General features: G+C 39.4%; 1 protein-coding gene across 3 annotated transcripts in view; it reads right to left on the bottom strand.

Annotated features, from left to right (window-relative positions):
- NFIA (nuclear factor I A) overlaps window positions 1-20931 on the bottom strand; it is a 355469-nt gene that overhangs the window by 86276 nt on the left and 248262 nt on the right. For all 3 annotated transcript variants that reach the window (XM_033113886.1, XM_033113887.1, XM_033113888.1), the window contains exons 5-6: window positions 13183-13300; window positions 6109-6236 (exon numbers count right to left, since the gene is read on the bottom strand). In XM_033113886.1, the coding sequence (XP_032969777.1) occupies window positions 6109-6236; window positions 13183-13300 (246 nt within the window). The remainder of the gene's footprint in view (window positions 1-6108; window positions 6237-13182; window positions 13301-20931) is intronic.

The raw sequence follows: 20931 nt of genomic DNA, 5'->3' as shown, positions 1-20931 counted from the left end.
TTCTGATAGGTAACCTTCTAGCCTCCCATTATGATAGGTTCTTTCAGGCCTCTTCTTTTGGCATTAAGAAAAGTAGCCTTGATAAAGAAGGTAAGGGCATTTTTGAAGGGTGTTTAGAGTGCTCATTTTGCAATACAGCTTTCTTGCTATAACCCTTCATTTACAGGAAATTTCTCTGATGAGGGTCACTAAAGACCAGGCCCCCTCTAACTGTATGCTGTTCCCTGGTGCACTAGTCTCTAATGAGCAGGTGCCAATACTAAAGAGGTAATGGGAGGCAATGTTGTCACATAACAACGCTTCCCTACTGCTCCATAAATGCAGAAGAGAAGCCAAGACAATGATCCCATGGCAGTGTTCTGTAACAGTGACTATTCCTATTACGGTAGTAGACTGTGGGAGATTTAATACTTTTCCCTAATCCATTCTAGTGCGGCAGACTGTCCATGAGCAGTGTGCCATTATTGGCAGTCATTTGCTTTTTTATGGCATTGACAATAGGCCCTCTCCTACGTGTCTCCACTATAGGTTTAAGGTGGTAAACTTCCCCCACTCCGACAATTGATGAACGGCTGTTGGCAGTCAAATTAGAACCAGCAGAGTTGGGAATCCAAGTGAACCTGATATGGGGTATTTAAAATTACAATGAAGTAACATAAGTCTGCAAAAATCCAACTGTGCTTCCAGTAGTTAAGACACTGAACTCCGGTTTTAAACGTCCTGGGCTGCTGGTTGACCAGGTGCTTACCAAAATGTTCTTCTACAAATGCCTTTAAAAGAAATGTAGTTCTTTACTTAGTAATTGTGTTAGGAACCGACAGCATGCCATTACGGAGCTTAATTTTGACCTCCAAAAATGAGGACTACCGAGTCTTTGGGAAGAAGTCCATCTCTGAAAGAAGTTTATCTCTGAAAGCTTTTAAGAAAATACAGCCTAATTTACTACTTACCAAATTTTGACTTAAAAACTTTTTCCTGAACTATTTAGAATGTCTAGCATCTTGGCTAATGTAACTGTGTCTGTTAATAAGGTTTTACAATCACAATATAATTGAAGGCATGCTAGAATTCTGAATATTTCTTTAGAAAAAAATTTAAGTAGCCACTTACTCATTTTCAAACACAGTACTAAATTTCACTAAAAAGCCCTAAATTTCACGTTTTTTCCCCAATAAAATTATCTTTACTTCTGCTGAAACTGACTGATGTGTATGTGCTCAACGCAGGTGAGGTCTCAAGTGCAGGAAGTTGTGCAACTCAGTAATCCGTGAAGCTTAATTCACTTAAAGGAAAACCCTTTAAGTTAGGCAAGGGATACTTGTAATAAAATTTCGTACACTACTACTTGTCCATGGGGTCACTGGTAGGGTCTTCACTTTATTGAAAGTTTTGCCTCCTGTCTATTAAAAATTACTGAGGGTTGCTAGATGGGCGGGAGGGGTGGGGGGTGGGGGGGAGGGTGAGGGGATTGGAGGGCAGTCGGTGACCACAGGATGGCCACAGGTTTGAAAATTAATCTGGGGAACGTAATTTGGTGGTTACCAGAAGGTAAAGGGGTTGGGGGGTGGGGGATGAGGGTGAGGGGGATCAAATGTATGGTGATGGAAGGGGAGCTGACTCTGGGTGGTGAACACACAGTGTGATTTATGGATGATGTGATACAGAATTGCACACCTGAAATCTATGTAATTTTACTAACAATTGTCACCCCAATAAATTAAAAAAAAAAAATTGGATTTTCACTGAGACTATAGTAAACATCAATTCTGACAGGATTATTGGTAGCAAATTCTGCTTTCAGATTTATTGAAAGTACCCAAATTTCTCTGCTTTATGGGCTTCATTCACTTATTCATTCACACAGTATTTATTGAGTACGTACGTATTGTGTGTTCTGCACACTGTTCTGGAAGCTGGGGATACAGCAGTGGAAAAGACAAACTAAGTCCTACTGTTCATTAAGTGTGTCTTCTAGAGGGAGAAGACAGTCTGTAACAGTAGGTACTGTTAGGAAGTAAGGAAAGCAGGGTTATGATTTATAGGATGATGGAAAAGAGTCGACCGCTATTTTAGATCCCTGGGAGCCTCTCCGATGAGCTATTATTTGAACACAGATCTAAATGCTGAGGATTATTTGATTTTAGGGGCAAAAATGATGACTATTTCACTTTGTTAACGGTTAACACTATTTGCTTCTATGTTGTAGCCTATGTGTATTTAACAACCCACATTCCTTTTCTGGCCTAGACTGTACAACAAGGATTTGGGATAAGGAAACTGGGGAATTTTCCAGGTCTTTCTGACTAGTTACTTTTTGGTTTTTATTATTATGTTTTTAATTTCAATACAAGCCCAGGACATGAGACCTTAAAATACAAGCATAAACACTTATGGTAAAAGAGGTTATTGAATGTAGAAGACAAAACATATACTTTGAAATCAGATTTTGGTTGAAGTCTGGATTCCAGATTACAATTTTCAATTTTCATCTCTACTGAGGCAAGATATTTTAGAGGGATAATTAAAAAAAGAAAAAATGTGGTACCCAGTAGGTACTCAAACAATTGTAACTGTACTTTTTATCATATATATGAAAGCACTATGCACAGTGTTTAACTCAATGTAGGCGCCTGCCTGTTGGTTTTCTTCCTATTTACTTGCATTATCAGTTTCTCTGCGATTTTTCATTTGTACAGATAAACAACAGTTGATGTGCATTTTTGCTTGACAGAATTTCATAGGACTCATTTCATCAGTGTGTGATTAGCTTCAAAGCTTCGAATCTAACCCAGTTTTAAGATAACTGGGAAATGAAACTAAGTGGAGGGAACAAATGCAGCATTGTGAGAGAAGCAAAAGTCAGCTTGAGGTTGTCTGATGTTTTTAAACTAACATCATCTTTAATCTCCTATGCCCTTCTTCCCAGATAATAAGAGCTGTGCACTAAAAGTGCTGAGATAAACTAATGGGGAACAGGATACTACAAAAGACATTTGAAAGAGCCCATGTAATTTACTGCATGTCTGGTTTGTTTTACTTTCCAAAGCCTTCCTGTTGCTCAAGGAAATTTGTCTCTTCTGGCAACCTTCGGCCCTCTTTTGGCCTGGGAGTCCTGAAAAAGCATTTGAGGGCAGGTAAACAGATGCAAAGCTCTCTGAGTGGGGAGTAAGTACAGGCCTTGCTCCCTGTGTCACATCCGAGGCATAAAAAAGTATCCTTTAGTACTTGTTTGAGAGAATTATCCCTAATATAGGCAACCAAGAGGCTGCTGGAGCATTCAGATATATATAACTCCCAACATGCTCTGAAGGTAATTTACATGAGTGAACCACTAAAAGCCTCCTACTCAATGAACTGTACCCCAGGGGAAAAGCCATGCAGGCCCGGATCAGTGTGGGAACAACATAAGGGTGTTCTCTGTGCCAAAAAGGGGATTGGGCTAGATGGAAAATCCCCAAAAAGGACCATCTGGCAGCATAAATTATCCATTTAAAATGGCTGGTATGAGTTAATGACACCGAAGGCACCATGAACATGTACAACACCCTTCAGTTGAGTTTTAATGTCCCCTCAGGCCCTGTTTCAATGATGACTTTCTATGCTGAATGTGGCCAAATGAAAATTTATCCACTGTCCTCCCCCATCCCTCACACACATACAACCATGAAACTGCATTTTTCTGTAATGACATAGGGATAGAGAATGGAGAATCAGTCTAGGAATATAATTATATAATTGTGGGGATTTCTATCTACATAACTATATATATAGTATAACATGTATATACACATATATTTAAGAGAAATCCCCCACAATTATACAATTATACTATATATGCTATTATCTATCTATCTATCTATCTATCTATCTATCTATCTATCTATCTATCTTCCCAAAAGAATTCAGTCATTAAACTGTAGTTATTTAATGAGTACAAAGGATATAGGTATTCAGATATTAAGATTCATGATCATTTGATCCATAATATGCACAGAAATAATTACTTTGAATAAAAGAGTTACTAGCTCAAAGCACTCTATATTCAACCAACCCCACCGCCCCAAATATGCCCAAAGCCATCTACTGAAGGACCCTCGGTAGAGGGGCTTCATGTACATCGCACAATAAAAGCAGCTTTCAGATGGCTAAAACTGCATCAGTGCAATACTCAGGCTCAAATATACCAAACCTACGTGTTCTGATTCTGATTTTCCCTGAAGCAGGTAAACTGGCTAGTCCTCTAATTAGCCTTTTGAAGAAGGGTTCAAAAAAGTTTTACATCTTTTAATATTTTAATAGCACATAAACTTTTCATTGGCACCGTACGGAGGTCGTGCTGATGATGCAGTTAGTGGTAACGAGGAGTCAGCACTTTCATTTTCATTTAGGCCTGGCTTTATTTCTTACCACTTTAGGTGAAGTGGCACGATGTCAGTGGGGAGTGAAGTTGATGTATGACTTTCAGAGAAGACACACCACACCGTGAGTGCTGTGTTGGTCAAAACAGAAAAAGGGGGCCCCGGAGGCTAACACCCCCATCCTTCCACTTCCCGTTTCACTGTGCGATGAGCTTCTTGTGTGTCTGTTTCCCACCCACAGCTGTGAATTCCTTGAAAGCAAGAGCCATAGTGTTCCCATTCATCCTTGAGTTCCCAGAACCAGGCAAAGTGTTTCATCCAGGGAAAGTTCCCAATGAAGGTTTCTGAATGAGTGACTAAATGAATGAAGAAATTGAGGGAGAGCGTTAGGTAGAAGCAAGGCAAAGTGAAATTTTTGCACTTTAGTAAAGGGAGCGAGGTAAAGGGCTCAGCCAGCGTGGCCTGAGGTTTTGTTTTGCTTTTAATTATCATACAGTAAAACTCCCTGGGGGCAGGGGAGGGAGGCAGAAGGTATACATTTCTATGAATGTTAACATATGTACAGATTCCTGTAACTACTGCCCCCATTAGGATATAGAACAGTTCCATCACCCCCAAAATCTCCCTCACCCTATCCTTTTATAGTCACACCCTACAAGGATTGTCTTTTGATATGTTATACAGGAGAGAAAGATGAAGGGGTTAGTTCAGAGATTTCCTTGGTGCTTATCTGTTTTTGCAGAAAAGTACTCTGAGGCACTGATGGGGAGAATGGTCAGAAACATACATTTTTCTTTTTTTTCCTCCAAACTTACTCAGTACTGGGTGTTAATTCTTAGATGGTTTGTGTATATTACCTCACTTAATTCTCAAGAGCATTGATATAGCTATTGTTACTGACAGATTATAAAAGTGGGGATACATAGGCTCAGAGAAGTTGGGAAATTTGCCCATAATCACACAACCAGCAGGAGCTGGAGCCAGAATTACACTCCGCCTGTCTGATTCCAAAGCCCACATTCTATTCTTTACACCTGCTGACTTTGCATATTGGGAAAGGCACTGGAGAAGATGCTCCCTTGCTCAGGTGGAGTTAGACATGGAGAAAGACTTCCCAAAGCTTCCGCTATCAGAATTATTCACATTACCCTCAAGACTCCACAGCTAAGACTAGACTACCCCAGGACATTAGACTAGAAGTCATCATTTCCTTAGTTCAACAAAGATGGACATAAAGACCACTGTTCCATTCAAATAGAAAAACAATCATGATGTTATCCAGTAATAGGAAAAAATGTTTTAAAGTATTCTCATTATATAAAAATCCAAGTACTGTATAAACTGTAACACAGGAAACCCAGTCTCCTTTTTAATGTTGTCCATTCAGCTGAAAAAGTTGATAGACTTTTACTTTGATTGAAAGACAATTCAAAAAAACCAAACCCAAAAGGCAGTTAATATAAAAACAAAAGCAAAACCTAATGGAATGCTGGATTGGAGTGTAGCTGAAAATATGTCAGAATAGAAAACCATGTACCATTCTTATCAGACTCTCATTTCAGTTGAATTGCTGCTTTTCACGGCCACCCTTTTATAAATGCAGCAGTCAGATACAAACAAGTGTTCATGGTGAAAAAGTCGAAAAGTCAACTGCTTCGAGCCTGCTCTCTTCGCTTTTAGGCACCGTGTGGGTTCCCATGGCATTTAGATTTCAGAGTTAGGCACGTGCCCCCGTGCCCGCCCTGCTTACCTGGCTCCACTTCATGCCATCCGCTTGACTGACTGCCACTTCCTGGGGAGCGCCCTTGGCCTGTGTAAAACGGCTCTTCACCAGGACTGTCCATTTCATCCTCCACAGACTTGAGGCGCTTTGTGGAGCTGAAATAACACACAGGTACATGTTTAAAGGCAATCCAAACCACCGTTCTCTTGGACATTGCATCTTTGGTTGAAAGAAAGCCAAGAGAGGACGCAATTGGGCAACTCAGTGTAGTTCTAGGACTCTTGAGGCTCTTGTTCAGTTTAGTGAGTCACTGGATGTGGAACAAAGTCTTGGGTCTGTGTTGCTGGGGTCTGGGTTTGATTTTTATTGTCACTCAAGTTGCTGCTGCTGCCACATCCTATTCCTTTTTCCTCTCGAGGAACTGGTGGCTGGCTCCCGCTTCCGTCTCTACCTGAAAGTACCGGTAGTAAGCCCACGTGTCATACTTCCTCAGTCTGTGGCTGACGTAGCCATCGGCAATTTCTCTAGTTATCAGGTCAATCCCTTCTGGCACCCCAAAAAGAAAAAAAAATCAGGGTGTATGACCCTTCAAGAAAAGCTGGGATTGATTTTTTTTTTGGGGGGGGGCCATGTTTTCTCATCTTCTACTTGGAACTGTTCATTCAAAAAATATTTACTGCACAGCTACAATAGTCCAGGTACTGATCTAGACACGAGATAAAACAGTGAACAAAAGAGACAAAAATAGGAGGAAGTACTGCATTTCCCTGTGATGAGGGACATGGAAAAAGAGTGGCCCAGTGACTTTTATGCCTTTCCTCTACAAAGAGATTACCAAAATGAAGTTCTACTCCATCAGAGTAGGGACTTTTTTATTTTTGGAGACGTGTGGTTGAAAAATTTCCAGAATGTTACCATTTGCTCCAGTTAAAGGACTGAATTTTTTTCTCACAATTTGAGGCTTCAGGAAGAGAAGGTAAAAGGTAGTGAAATATTACATGTTGCTAATGTTGTTGTAATTCTTACTTGATTATGTCACTAACATACCAGAACAGGTAGATTTTATACCTAGTGGTAGTGCTTGTTGGGAAATCTCTTCCTCATGTGTTAAGGTACAGAATTTTTAATATGTTTTCATCCATCAAAGATTTTCTGTATACCTCCTATATGCCAGGTGCTATGCTAAATGCTGGGATATAGAGATGAATCAGACATGGCCATTGGCTCCATGAGGTTTTACCGTCTAGTGGATGAAGACAGAGAGGTAAACAGAATTGTGCAGAAGAGAAATATAGGTATTACCGTGGAACGACATATAGGATATAATGGGTTCCTCAATAGAGGAAAGAAACAGTGATATGCCTGGAAGGTTGGCACAGGATTCCCAGAAAGAGTGAGTGTCAAGGAGATGGAGCAAAGAGAAGGAAAGAGCAGAGACAGGCTGTTATTCAGCTGATGCACCACCCAGGCAGCCATTTTGGATTTTAAAAATTGAAACACTTCTTTACCAATTGGCAAAGTGCCATTGTCTGAAGCCCCATAAGTTTCTCCAAACATTGCCATTCCATGTTTGCCCCAAGACAGCTGCATGATCCAAAACCTAAAGGGTTAATGTCTGGCACAGCCAGGGCATTCCAGGACTTTGCCCAAGCATTGTGGCAGGGCAGCATCTGCTCTAATTGGTAGGCTTGTGTCACTCAAGTTATTGGGTATTTTGAACATCACTCCCTGGAGAGAAGTGAATCTCAGGCAGAAAAAAACATCATGAGTAAAGTGTGACATGTGCAGAGAATTGCCAGGTGTTTGGCATGGCTGAAGTTAAAGGTGGGGCTCAGCAAAAGAGGGGGATGGAAGTTATAGAAGATATTGTATGTCTGGACTTTATCCTACAAGCAGTGGAGACTCCTTGCAAAGTCTAAACAGGAAGTGTATCAGAGTCATATTTTAGAAAGGTCACTGGCGAAGGAAATAGATATACGAGCCCAGGAAGCGCAGAGTCCCAAACAAGACGAATCCAAAGAAGCCAACACCGAGACACATCATAATTAAAATGCCAAACGTTAAAGACAACGAGAGAATCTTAAAAACAGCAAGAGAAAAGCAGTTAGTTACCTGCAAGGGAGCCCCCATAAGACTGGCAGCTGATTTCTCAACAGAAACTTTGCAGGCCAGAAGGGACTGGCAGGAAATAGTCAAAGTGATGAAAAGGAAGGACCTACAACCACGATTAGTCTACCCAGCAAAACTATGATTTAAAATTGGAGGACAGATAACAGCTTCCCAGACAAGAAAAAGCTAAAGGAGTTTATCATTACCAAACTAGTATTACAAGGAATCTTAGAGGAACTTCTTTAAGATGGGAGGAGGGCTAAGGATGAGTGAAAGGGGAAGGGATTAAGAAGTACAAATTGGTTGTTACACAGTAGTCATGGGGATGTAGGGTACAGAATAAGGAATATAGTCAATAATATTATAATAACTAGGTGTGGTGCCAGATAGGTATTAGATCTATCAGGGTGATAGATGGGATTGGGGTTGGGAGCTGGGTGAAAAAGGTGAAGGTATTAAGAAATACAAATTGGTAGTTACAAAATACTCATAGGGATGTAAAGTATAGCGAACATAATCAATAATATGGTAAAAACTATGTATAGTGCCAGGTGGTATTAGTTACAGGGATCACTTCCTAAATTATATAAATGTCTAACCACTATGCTATACACTGGAAACTAATATAAAATAACATTGAATGTCAACTCTAATTGAAAACTTAGAAAAGGCGGGGAAAGACCAATAATATTGTGATAGCGTGGTACAGTGTCAGATGGTTGCCAGACTTACCATAGTGATCACTTCTTTAGCACAGGGAATAAAATCAATAATGTGGTAATAACACTGTATAGTGTTAGGTGGGTACTGTTGAATAACTATGATTTACACCTGAAACTAATATAATATTGTATGTTACCTGTATTTTAATTTTAAAAAACCTTAAAAAAAAGAAAAGCAGAGGGAAAAGAAGGGATGGAACTGAGAGGCAGGAAGACAGTTAACAGGCTATTTCAGCAATCTGTATAAAAAAATGTGGAAGGCCCAATTTAAAGCAAGAAATTATACTTATTAAAGTTGGCATACCATTATTCTTAGCCTTTAAGTTCTATTCTCATTAAAGCCAGACCACAGGAAAGTAACATATCTGTTGCATGCTAGCTTGGTACTCAAAGGAAATATTTTAATGCTTATTTAATATTCTTTGCTTGGCTTTCCTTGAAGTTCAGTGAAAAATAGCCACTTGAAAACTTTTCTATACTTCTTTATTTAAGGATGCATATCCTTTATAAAAGGATGCACACACAAAATTCCTACTAATACATAAAGCCAGAAAAAAATATGGTCTCCTTAAATGAATTTCTATTGTTCCCTTTTATTAGAAAATGGAGATTGTATAGCCTATTTCTTCCCCTTCTTGCTTTAGCAACCAGGAAATCCAGGGGTAAATGTAAGGAATAACTTTTGGTTTGGGTTCCTAATATACGAATTTCTCCTATCTTTCCGTATGGTTTCTAACCTCGCTTTCTGTATTCAACATTACCTGTTGTATTTTTAAATTGAAAGCCACCTGAAATCATTTTAGAAGTTGGAAGAATACAAATTGGGAAGAAATAATTATTTCCCTATGTTCTCTGGCAAATAAAATGCAAGACCTGTATGCTGTGATGGAAATGTGAGGTCTGTGGTGAAGGCACTATATATATTACATATCTTCTAATCTCTAGTGCCTTCCACAGAGTCGGGCTAATAGCATATGCTCAAAAACTGCTGATTTGGGCTACTGACTAAGAAACAGCCATATGAGTACTTGTGGCAAAGATTTGTCCAAGTGTCATGATTCAATGGGATCCAACCCAAAAGGCCAATGAACCCCACTGCCCATCATTTCCCCACTATTAATATTTTTCTGAGTTTGTCAAACTTTTGATTTCCTTGGTATCCACTAATAAAATGCAAATAACCCATGCAATTTTTCAATCCTGAAAGTGAAAGTCTGCCATTATTAGCTGAAATGTTTGTTTGAAAGCAAGGACTTTCAGGGGTTGACATAGGATATTTGTCCAGAAGGTGAAGGTACAGGACAGAGGAGAGAAAAAGATCCAGGAGTGAAAAACTTAGAAGTGCTAGAATGGACAGGAGGGCTTCCAAGGTAAAATTTACTGACTTTACAAACTTGAGAGTTCGTTTATTTTGACAAAGTTCTTTGGGATAAAAACGTGTATTTTATCCCTATTTTTACACTACCTCTTCTATGATTTTGGAGATGTTTACTATGAAGAGGTACAGAAGCTACAATTAATGCCTATATCAAACTCCTGTATTTTTTTAAACTTAGAAATGAATCAGTCATTGATTTTGGTTTCTCGCTCTTGACTTTCTAGCACACTGATTCCAGAAACATTTGAAGAAAGCAGGAGAGTCGCAGTAAGATCGCTACACAGCAGGAGGATAAGTACTCTTCTAAGTACTCTTCTAAGACATGCACCATGTCTTCTTGTGTGTGGAATTTGTTCTTGTGTTCCTAGAAATTCTACCTAGAAATTAAGGTAAGAGTATTACCTCCCTTCCAAATATGTGCACAAGCCCTACTATTTGCAAAGCCTAAAAGCCTTCCCTGTACCCACAAAACTGCAAAATGCCTCTTTCCAGAGTGTTCAACTACCCTGAACTAAAAATTTCCATTTACTTGTCAGCCTCTAACCATGAGATTATAAAGCTCTTAATTCTTGACTCTATACCACAGTACGGAGGATAATCTCCTTGGTACACTGTCTGTCGCTGAACTGGAAGAGTTAGACACTGTCATCTAAGGTACATACAGTCCAGACTGGGAGGCCGGACCTGTCCAGACCTCAAAGATGGTAATAATTCAGGAGAGCAAATGCTAAGTGTTCAGGAAAAGTAGAGGTGTTAGATATTCCTTTTGGGGGGACTAATGTTCTATTTTTCCTTACTGAAAGCGTGAGTTCCGTTCTTAAGAGGATTCAGTATAAAAACAGCATGGTATTTAAGTTTCAACAGACCTGAATTTGAATGTAGACTGCCATCGACTACATCTGTGACCTTGGGCAAGTTATTTAACTTCTCTGAGCTTTGGTTTGATCTAATCTTAAATGGCAACACTATCTACATTGTAAAATTGTTATGAAGATTCAATCATATCAGGTATGTAAAGTATCTAATACAGTGCCTCTCTCAGAGTAGGTGACCAATTAATATTTGCGCAGCATGAGCAAATATTGATTGATTGATGAAGATTTCTATATGTAGATCTGGGATATTCTTCTGGGCAAATTTTCTAACCTGTACACCGATAATTCTGCTGAGCCTGGAAATTGAATAATTTTAAAAAATCATCCTAGGAGAGTGTAATGAGAGTAAAACAAACATATTACAGAGGTATTAACTACTGATGCTGTATATAATTAGTTCCTTATCAGGGTTAGTTATTTGCAGAATATAAAAACGACACTAGCCTTTTAAATGGCATTAATAACCATGTTTCCACTCAGAGAGTCACAACAAAAGGCAACAAAACAGCTGGGGAAGTCAAAAGGCTGGAGGTGAGGAGAACTGTCTGGGACGTCCATGGTACATGCGCAACACACGTATGAAAAACAAACAGCCCATCAACTTTTAAATTAATCACTACCCACAAGTGTTTGCAAAGCTTTTTCATGTTGACTGAGTGCAGTTACACACAGTGTCTCTTCCATCAGCAAACATTCAAAATCCTCAAAATGTATTAGCACCTGAATGTGTTCACAATCTCATTCTTTTATTACAAATGTACTTTGGATTTCAGACTTTTTTTTTTTTTTTTTTTTGGAAGAGCTGATATAACAGTGAACTAAGGGGAACATTAAACAACATGAAAGATGATGGTAGGCTTTGGTGGTTATATTTAGAGAATAATTGTTTCTTCATCTGTTTTCAAGGTATTAATGATAACTAAGCAGATTTTTAAAAAAAAGTAATGATGGTTAAAATATATAAAGTCAAGGTGAAAATGAGTTTCTACCAAGGAAAATTTCTATAATCTGGACATTGTTTCAAATCATAAAACTCTGGTACTTGCTTTTGGAGAAATATGCCTTTGTCTAATGTTTTTCTGCAAAGTACATAAACATTAAAGATTGTTCTGCACCATTCTTTTCTTTGTTGTCACAGTCCAGTGCTAAAGCCAATTTGTAAAAGAATACTGTGGGTTTAATGCCTAATCCCTTTCCCTCTGGTCCAGGTTATCTAGAGACAACAGGATCTTGCAAAATGCTTCATTTTGATTTTTGGCTTTGTGACCTCAAGGGGATCAAGCCCCCTGTAACGGTTATCTCATTGTACTCTTCCAGCTTTACTTTTTTAAAGGTCTCCCAGTGCAAATGGGTTTATGATCCAGCCCCACCCTGTCAGAGGACGGCATTCACTTTTATAACCTCATACCAGGATATCAGATAGGTTTCTCTCTTAGGGCAACTCCAACAGACTGGATTCTGAGACCTTTGGATGCTCAGTAGGGAAAGAGCTGGGACTGAGCTGTAATGTTTGCTGTGGGCAGGGGGATGAGGACTGGTGTCACGAGTGTCAAGTTTGTGCCAAACATGCCGAAATACACACAGCCTTTTCCCTACATGCTCTGTTCATCATCCATCCTGCCTCCGTGCCTTTGCACATGTCGTTGCGCCACACAGAGCATTCCTCTTCCTTTCCATCTCACCAATCCTCACCAACACCTACATCTGAGCACAAGTCACTCTTTTTGGATACAGCTTTCTTTAACAATTTTTATCCTTTGCCAAAAAATTCAGCTCACTGCTTTTTACTGTCGTGTGTGTGTGTGTGTGTGTGTGTGTGTGTGTGTGTGTGTGTTTCTGCTGCATGTGGATTTGCTTTCTCTCCCCAATGAGGCTGAAAGCCTGTTGGGGCTGAACCCCCTTTCTAGTATTTTTCTATAGCTATAGGCACATTGCTAAGTGCCTGGTAGGCTGAGAATTAAAATCAAGGTGTGTAACTCTGAAGCATGACCTTTTTAAGAGCCATCAATCACATTACCTGGTAGAGGATGTGCTGGGTAAAGACCTCCTCATTGCTCCCGGACTCATGCTGTAGTATGAAGAACTTTCCAAATCTGAGAGAGAAAAATTGGGGCCTGTTCCTGCAGCTATTGGTGCTAGAATAAAACAAGCAAAAAGAAAAAAAAAATCCACATAAGTTCTGTGAGTAAAAAAACCAATGAAAGTCAATTTCAGTATTAACATTTAATACATTTTATTTTTGAATTTACATAGTAAACTTATCCAAAATAATCAGTAATAAATTCTGACCTCAAAAGAACGTTGACAATAAAAATAGTCTACACCAGAAAGATTTTTTGTGTGTTTTTTTCCTAATGTTCATTTCATCTTTTCTCTCTTTTTAGTGGTAAATTGTCATTAAGGTTACAACATTTCTGGATGCTTTTAACAAAAATATCTCTAAGTTTTTGGTCTGAAACTTTTCTTCAATGACCAGGAAAAACATCCCCTGGGCTTTTCTAACTTTGTCCTTTGTCTGATCCTGATAGCTTCCACCCATCTGTATTTTGGAATTAGTTCTGAACTGTAAATTCATCTTTCTAGGCCACCCATTCCCAATTTCTTGCGATGAGAAATGTGTGATTTCTTCTTACTCTGAACCACCTCAGCACCCTGCATACACCTTTAATATTCATCCCATTTAGGCAGAGCCCTAAAACTATGCTTCCCGAACCATAGTTGTTGTAGATAAAATTTTACTGGAACACAGCTCCACTCATTCATTTAAGTATTGTCTCTGCTTCCACACTATGAGGGCAGAGAAAAATAGCTACAGAGACCATGGTTCACAAAGCAGAAAATATTTATCCAGATGAATTTGCCAACCTCTGATTTAAGGAATTGTGAAGGGTAATTTTGCCTGTATGTGCTTTTCAGAGCAGACCCTTGTGTAAGATTTGATTCCTTGTATTTTTGGTGTCTTAGAGTTTCTGGATACTTTGTTTTCGGTAGTAGCATAATATTTTTGAATGAATAAATAGCATCTATCAATGTTATGAAACAACTGTAAAATTAGTGGTGCAACTATATCAATGCAAATAATCTCTTCTTTTGAAAGAGCAAAAGCAGAAACAATAGATGCACTTCCCATACTCAACTATAATTGGAGACTGTTAGGGTTATATTGTCAGCATCTAATATAAACCCTGATATCAGGAGGCAGTCAGTAAGCACTGATCAAAAGGATTGATTCTTGGTCAAAGGAGAACTAACAAAGTATGAGAATGCTACCATCAAATTTGCATTTATAATCTAGAAACAGTCGGCATGGCAGGGATGGGGTGGCAGTTGAAGAATCTAGTCAGTAAAACCATAGGGGCCAGTGGAGTCATTTAAATAAGATAAGATGGGCGTGTGGTCTAAATGCAAGGGATAGAAAGGAGGAGTCTGGTCTGAGTTATTTAGAAGTTAGAATCAAGAAAACGTATTGACTTCTTACATGTGGTAATAATGGAAAAGAGGGAATATGGGATGATTCAGAGGATTACTGCTTGGGGAAATTGTGGTGCCATAATGAAACAACGAAATCAAGGAAAGGTACAAGGGGATACAGCAATCTCTAAGAATAAACACTGAGTTGTTGATTAATAGCAACGGCTAACCCTTAATAACAACTGCCATTATGTAAAAACAGTCACTGCTAAGAAATGGAAAACTCCGAAAGTCACATCTATTTTTTGAAATTCAAACACATCTCTCAATGACAGGCTTTAAAGGAGGAGTATCCTTTAGTTCAAACACAAGTGTAAACAGAGTTCTAATTAATAATTTTGCTACTCATTCCCCAGTTTGCTTTTTATATTAAATTGACTTGCATATTTCCCCCTTTTATTTTATAGTATTTTATGGGGGGAGATTACTCAAATATGGGTCTGGATCCCCCACCAACCCTTTCAGCAGCCTGGCATACAGCAGGTACCTATTACTGATTGTGCCTTCGTGGAGTTTTGCGGTTCACACCTCTCATCAACTAAAGAAGAGGGATAAGGCTGCTGTGTCAAGGGTCTGGGTTTAGATTTTCTTCACAAGTTTCAGGAAGGCATTGACGCCGCAGCTGGATGGAGCAGCTGCTTCACTCCTGGGCACGGGGGAAACTTCATGAGTCCCATTCCCTCACGCTTGGAAGGAAAGACAGAACAAGACGTGAATAAGACAGACTTGACTGCACTGAGAAGAGAAGTCTGAGGCCCTCTACCTAGTGGTGAGCATCCAGCTGAACTTATAAGTGACACTTTTGCTATCATGTTTTACCCTGAAAAGATGTCTTTTATCTTGATTATCTTTTTAAAATGTTCAGGGAGCCACAATGGGCGAAGGAAGGAAAATACATGTGTGCTCAGAACAAGGCAAGGAAGGAAAACACGGTGTGCTCACCTCTGAGAGAGATTAAAAACTGATCAAGGGCACGGAAGTGCTCCTTAACTTGCCCTTATATTTACTTCCTGTGAACCACTTAGGACACTGAAGCTGTAATGTAGCCGATAGTAGCAGGTAGCCTGGCAGTATTGTGATGCTTTCCAAAGTGTCTGCTGGACTTTGGGTAACGTTAGGGCTTGGTAAACTGATTATGTGTGTCTTGAATTTTAAAACCTCACTGCATTGCTGAAATGAGACTGGGTTTCACAACCAGAGTTAAACAGTCCTAACAATGCACAGACCCAAACTCTGCCCTCTTCAAAACAAGAAAACATCCCCTAATACTATCAGTATTTATGTATCACATGGAAGGTCAGCTTATTGGAATGGATTCTGATTCAGTAATACCGTGACGGTCAAAGAGAAAGCCTCGTATCTGGGTGTAGGGGTCACCGACCAAGTGTCCCTGCAAATGGGTTGGGTATTCTCCATGCCTGCAATCTGAACAGACAGAGACTTTGAACAAAGAACTCAAAAGGTGGGATTTTGGCAGGATTTTTCTGAGTACTTGTGGGGCCATGTTTCGATAAGCACTTTATTTATTGTATCTAATGTAATCCTCAAAACAACCTTTTTAGGGAAGTACATTTTTTAGATGAGAAGAACTAAGCTGCGGAATGAGGTTATATCACTTGCTCTGGATTATAGAAAGGCAAGAAAGAGGGGGGGAAAGCCAGATTAAAATTCAGGGAGGTCTGACTCCAAAACCTGTGCTTTTGCCACTGCACCACCTTGACTCTCATATGCAATATTTGCCTGAAACTTGAGATGATAAAAAGGTATATAGTATCTCTCTCCCCATAAGGTTTACAAACTAGTGAAATGATAAAATAATACCCGAGTATCTCATAGGAGAAATACAAAAATGTATTAGGAACGTTCAAAGGAGTAACAGATCACATTGGCTTGTGGGATCAGAAATAGGGCTGATTTCAGGAAGAGTTGGTGCTTAAGCCCTCAAGGATGGTTAGGATTTAAAGAGGCAGAGAAGAAGGTAGGAGAGGGTTTCTAGGCAAAAGACAAAGTATGTACACAAGTTTGGAGGTCGGATGTAAAGTGAGTGATCTGTGACAGTTTCTAAGTAGAGAAGTGAAAATTGTTGCATGTGAGGAACGGTAGTAATGTGTCAACAGCATACAGAATGCACAAAAGGGGACTTAGACTCTGGAGGTGGGGAAATCAATTGGTAGGTTGATTCAGGAGTCCTAGCAAGAGGGGATGGAGGCCTAAACCATGCTGTCAAGAAAGAAAGTAGAATTTTCACAATGGATATCTGTCACCTCTTCTAGGTTAGTAAACAGTGTAAAAGACCTGTTCCTAATTGTGCACTATGAAGGCATAAATAAGCAAATGATCATATTATTCTAATACATATAAAGTATCAATAAGATATATGTAATACAATGTTCTTCTTAGCTAATAATGGCAGTAAGTCCTGCAAATTAGGGAACTAAAAGTTGTCAAGGGTTAAGGGACTTGTCCAATGTCTGCCCAGGATGTCATGGTGAGCTTCTGAAGCTGCTGACTAACCACCGTCTGGTGTGTTACAAAGATTAGGTAGCCACTGCCAATCAAACGTGGGGATGTTACGGAAGGATTGGACCAACCACAGCCCTTCCTGTGTGTTCTAAATACTGTGAAACCTGATTTTGCCCCATTTGTAGCCTTTATCATTCTTGAATTATCTCATACGTAACATTTTCTCTCCAACCAGACTGAGTGCACTTTGAGGGTTGTGAAGATAGATAGATACCCTAGGGCATAGAAAAAGTGCCGGTCTGGGCCTGGGAGAGATTTCCCCAGCCCTGCCAATATCCACCTGTGTAACTCGATTTAAGTCATTTAAACTCTTTGGACTTCATAATTCTAATAACAATTATGATAAAGATGAAAATCACCACCACCCATTGCTATTGCCATCACCATCACCGTAACAAGGACTAACATTTATTAAGCATCCTTTATGGGCCAGACGCTGGGCTAAGAACTTCAAGCACGTCATCCCATTTAATCCTCACACCACCACTAGGAAGGAACTGAGGCACAAAGAGGTTAAGTAACTTTCGGAGTTCCTGAAGTCAGAGGGTCATTCCAGATGACTCTAATCCTACAGCTCCTACAGCCCCTTTTGTATTCCTAAACAGCTCACCGTAGTTTTGTATACATAGCTGATGGTCAACAAATATGCTTTGAATTAAGGAGAGTAAATAACTACCCTCTCCATTTATACCCCCCTGCCAAATTTTAAGTAATACAAATGAAACTTAGAAATCTATAGATATATATAAGTAGTAAGGACCGGCTCCTCAACTTTCTTAAGCAGTATTGCAATTACTCTAACGTGAACTTTTTGTGGATTTTGTTCCACCAAGGAGATTTTCTCAAAAGGATAACTTTTGGAAATTGTCTCTCCAGATGTTATTTCTAAATCATTCATCCCCCACCCCCTGCTTCCCTGTCACGAGTAGAATGTAGTCTTTGTGTCATTTCTTAATAAATGGTTTGCTATTAAGGAATCATTATAGTAATGTGGGCTATTGGAAGAAAGGGGTTACTTTAGTAGCCAACCCTCTTAATGACCTGCTCTTCTGTACGCATTAGTAGTTGGATAAGGTTGTGGTTATTGAACTTCTGCCATCCACCAGAGACAATCTGCTCAGGCTTGCATTGTTGGAAAGAGAGGATGATGGAAAAAAAAAAAAAATCTATCCAAATTTTCAAGCTCCTCTGCCTGGGAGATGACCATGCACTGAGTTTACAGTTTGTCCAACAGGAATCAGCAGGAGCATTAACTAAACGACTAGTGTAGCCAGCCTATTTCTGATGGCACACAGCCTCTGAGAGGCTGCATTCAATGACATTCAACAAATATTTATGGAACACTTTTAATGGGCCAGGCACTGTTCTAGATGCTTATGATCCATTGGCGGACAAGACATACAAAAACCCTGCCCTCGGGGGGTGTCCATTTTACAGATTAACAATCATAGTTGCCCCTTCCTCAAATGTGCAGGGTAACTAAAGAATACAGAATAATGGCCAATAGGTACCCCTGCCCCTAAAAAAAAAAAAAAAAAAAAAAAGGCTATCAGGATTTAGCATTCCATTTCCAACTTATAAAATAACTATTGATAAAAAAGAAAGAGGTGTATTTCTCTCTAGATTACATAATCTATGTACTCACTGAGACTTAGGGAATTTGTACTTTATGACAGCAGCGGGGGAGCGGGCGCAGGTTAAGGTCCAACAACAGCACGCGCCCAGCACAGTTCCATGCGCCCAGCACAGTTTCATGTTGTTTTGCATTCTAGTGGCAAAGATCTTGTGAGAAAGTCCATGTCACTGGCACAAAAGGAGTGAACATGGGAAAATACTTGTTCGTCTTTCTATCAAAGGCACAGTTGTAAAATGCACAATGCTATGAAAACTCAAGCAAATCTGGAATCATCGTTAAAAGGAATTAACTTGGAATGTAATTTATGCAAGAAAATTCAACTTCTTTGTTATCTTCCTTTTACCGTAATATGCTTCCTGAACACTGCCTAGGAGAGAGAGCTTTCAGAAAGAAAAAATAAGCAGAGTAAAATTAACTCATTTTATCAATTTGTGCTTTCGGCCCGAGTTTCCTGAGTATGGCTACAAGGGGCTGTAAAACTGATGAATTTGCATGGAAAAAGAAACCAGTGTAAGTCATTTGTGTAAGAGGTAACAGGGACATGGACTGCTATAATTCAGACACCCTGCAGATAGCAGAGTGCTGCAGTGTGAGCAGTTACGGGTTAGAAAAATGACCACACTGCAGCCAGTCTGACTTGAATGGAAATCAATCATAAAGGTACTTTCTCTGCAGCGTGTACGCCACAGTCTTCAGCAACTCCTTTGCCAAGCAGATTTCTGGTCTGGACACCCTGTGCTGATCTCCTTTTTCAACCCTTCCTTTCTGAAAGGGCTGGTCAAATGTGGGCTAGGGGGGTATGGTTTTCCAGAATGGAAACATAAAAGAAAGGCATTGAACGGAAACGAGGATTCCCCCTATGTGAAAATAAACTTCCCTGCCATTATAAGATTTAAGCAATGTTTTTGACGAAATGTTGCATTAGGTGCCAAAAGCCAGCAGAATGTTTACCCCCATCAAAAGCACCTGCTAACACAGACGGAGCACCGTTTTCACACATCCACGTATTGTGGACACAAGTTATGGAATATGTGTTTATGGTGGCAGAGGAGGTAAACAGAGGAATTTTTATTTCTAAAAATGTTTTTTTTTTTTTTACTAAAATAGGAACAATTCACTGATACCACCTTCCTCCCCACTCTGAATCATGGAGATGGTTTATCTTTGATAGATAATTATTGTGAGTTCAATTTGTAAAATAAATGTATTCAGATGCTTTATTGCCTTAAAGAAAGCTCAGTCTTGGGCCTGAAGAAACTTAGATATCCACTCTATCAAGAAAGTACCTGCTTCCTATTTTTTTTTGTATTCTCCTCAGCATATAGTGCAGGATGCTTCATACAGCACACATGCAACAAATATTTACTGACTCGAACTAAAATTATATGAGCTTGTTAATGAAAAATAGGTAAGAACTAATATTTACTGAGCATTTATTTTGTGCCAGACAATGTACAAGGTCTTTTACCGGAGTTATCTCATTTCATCCTTGCTACATCACCATGGAATATGTATTTGTATTTTAGATCTAGTATTAACATGTTCTTACTCTATTACAACTATTAATTTTGAAGGGGTCACTGGAATATGTATTTGTATTATTCTCATTAACAAATGAGAAAATTAGTTGTGAGGTTAAGTTCCACGATTAAGATCACACAGCTAAATAAATGGCAGAGCGGGGATTCGAACCCAATATCTCTATATATCTGCCCAAACAAGCAAAGGTAAAACCCACATTTCCAGTCTCCCTGTTTTTCCTTTGTCATCAACAACTGGGAAATGAATTCAACAAGATTGAAATAGAAAAATAATTATCTCCTACCACTTAACTGGCAAAGCTCAAGCTCATTGTTTCCCTTCTCACTTCTTTGCTTTTATAGGTCTTGAGTCACAAGTGTCAGCCAGTGCTTCACTGGATAAAGGGCCTAACACTCGGTCTAGCAGAGCAATCCACTGTGGGGGGAGCAACGCTGACTGATCTCCTACATTAGTGGCTTCTGCCTTTGGGACCGAAATTGATTTTCTGCATTTTAGAGTATCATCTCATCTTAGCTTTTGGTTGAGGTCAAATGTGGTCCCCGTTTAGTATCTGATACAGCCTCGGCCATGGGATTAGGTCTTCCCTGACAGAGG

Source organism: Rhinolophus ferrumequinum, chromosome 9 (genome assembly GCF_004115265.2).
Source record: "Rhinolophus ferrumequinum isolate MPI-CBG mRhiFer1 chromosome 9, mRhiFer1_v1.p, whole genome shotgun sequence".
In the NCBI taxonomy this organism is placed as follows: Eukaryota; Metazoa; Chordata; class Mammalia; order Chiroptera; family Rhinolophidae; genus Rhinolophus; species Rhinolophus ferrumequinum.
Note: the sequence above shows the minus strand (reverse complement) of the source record. Positions and strands in the feature narration are given on the sequence as shown.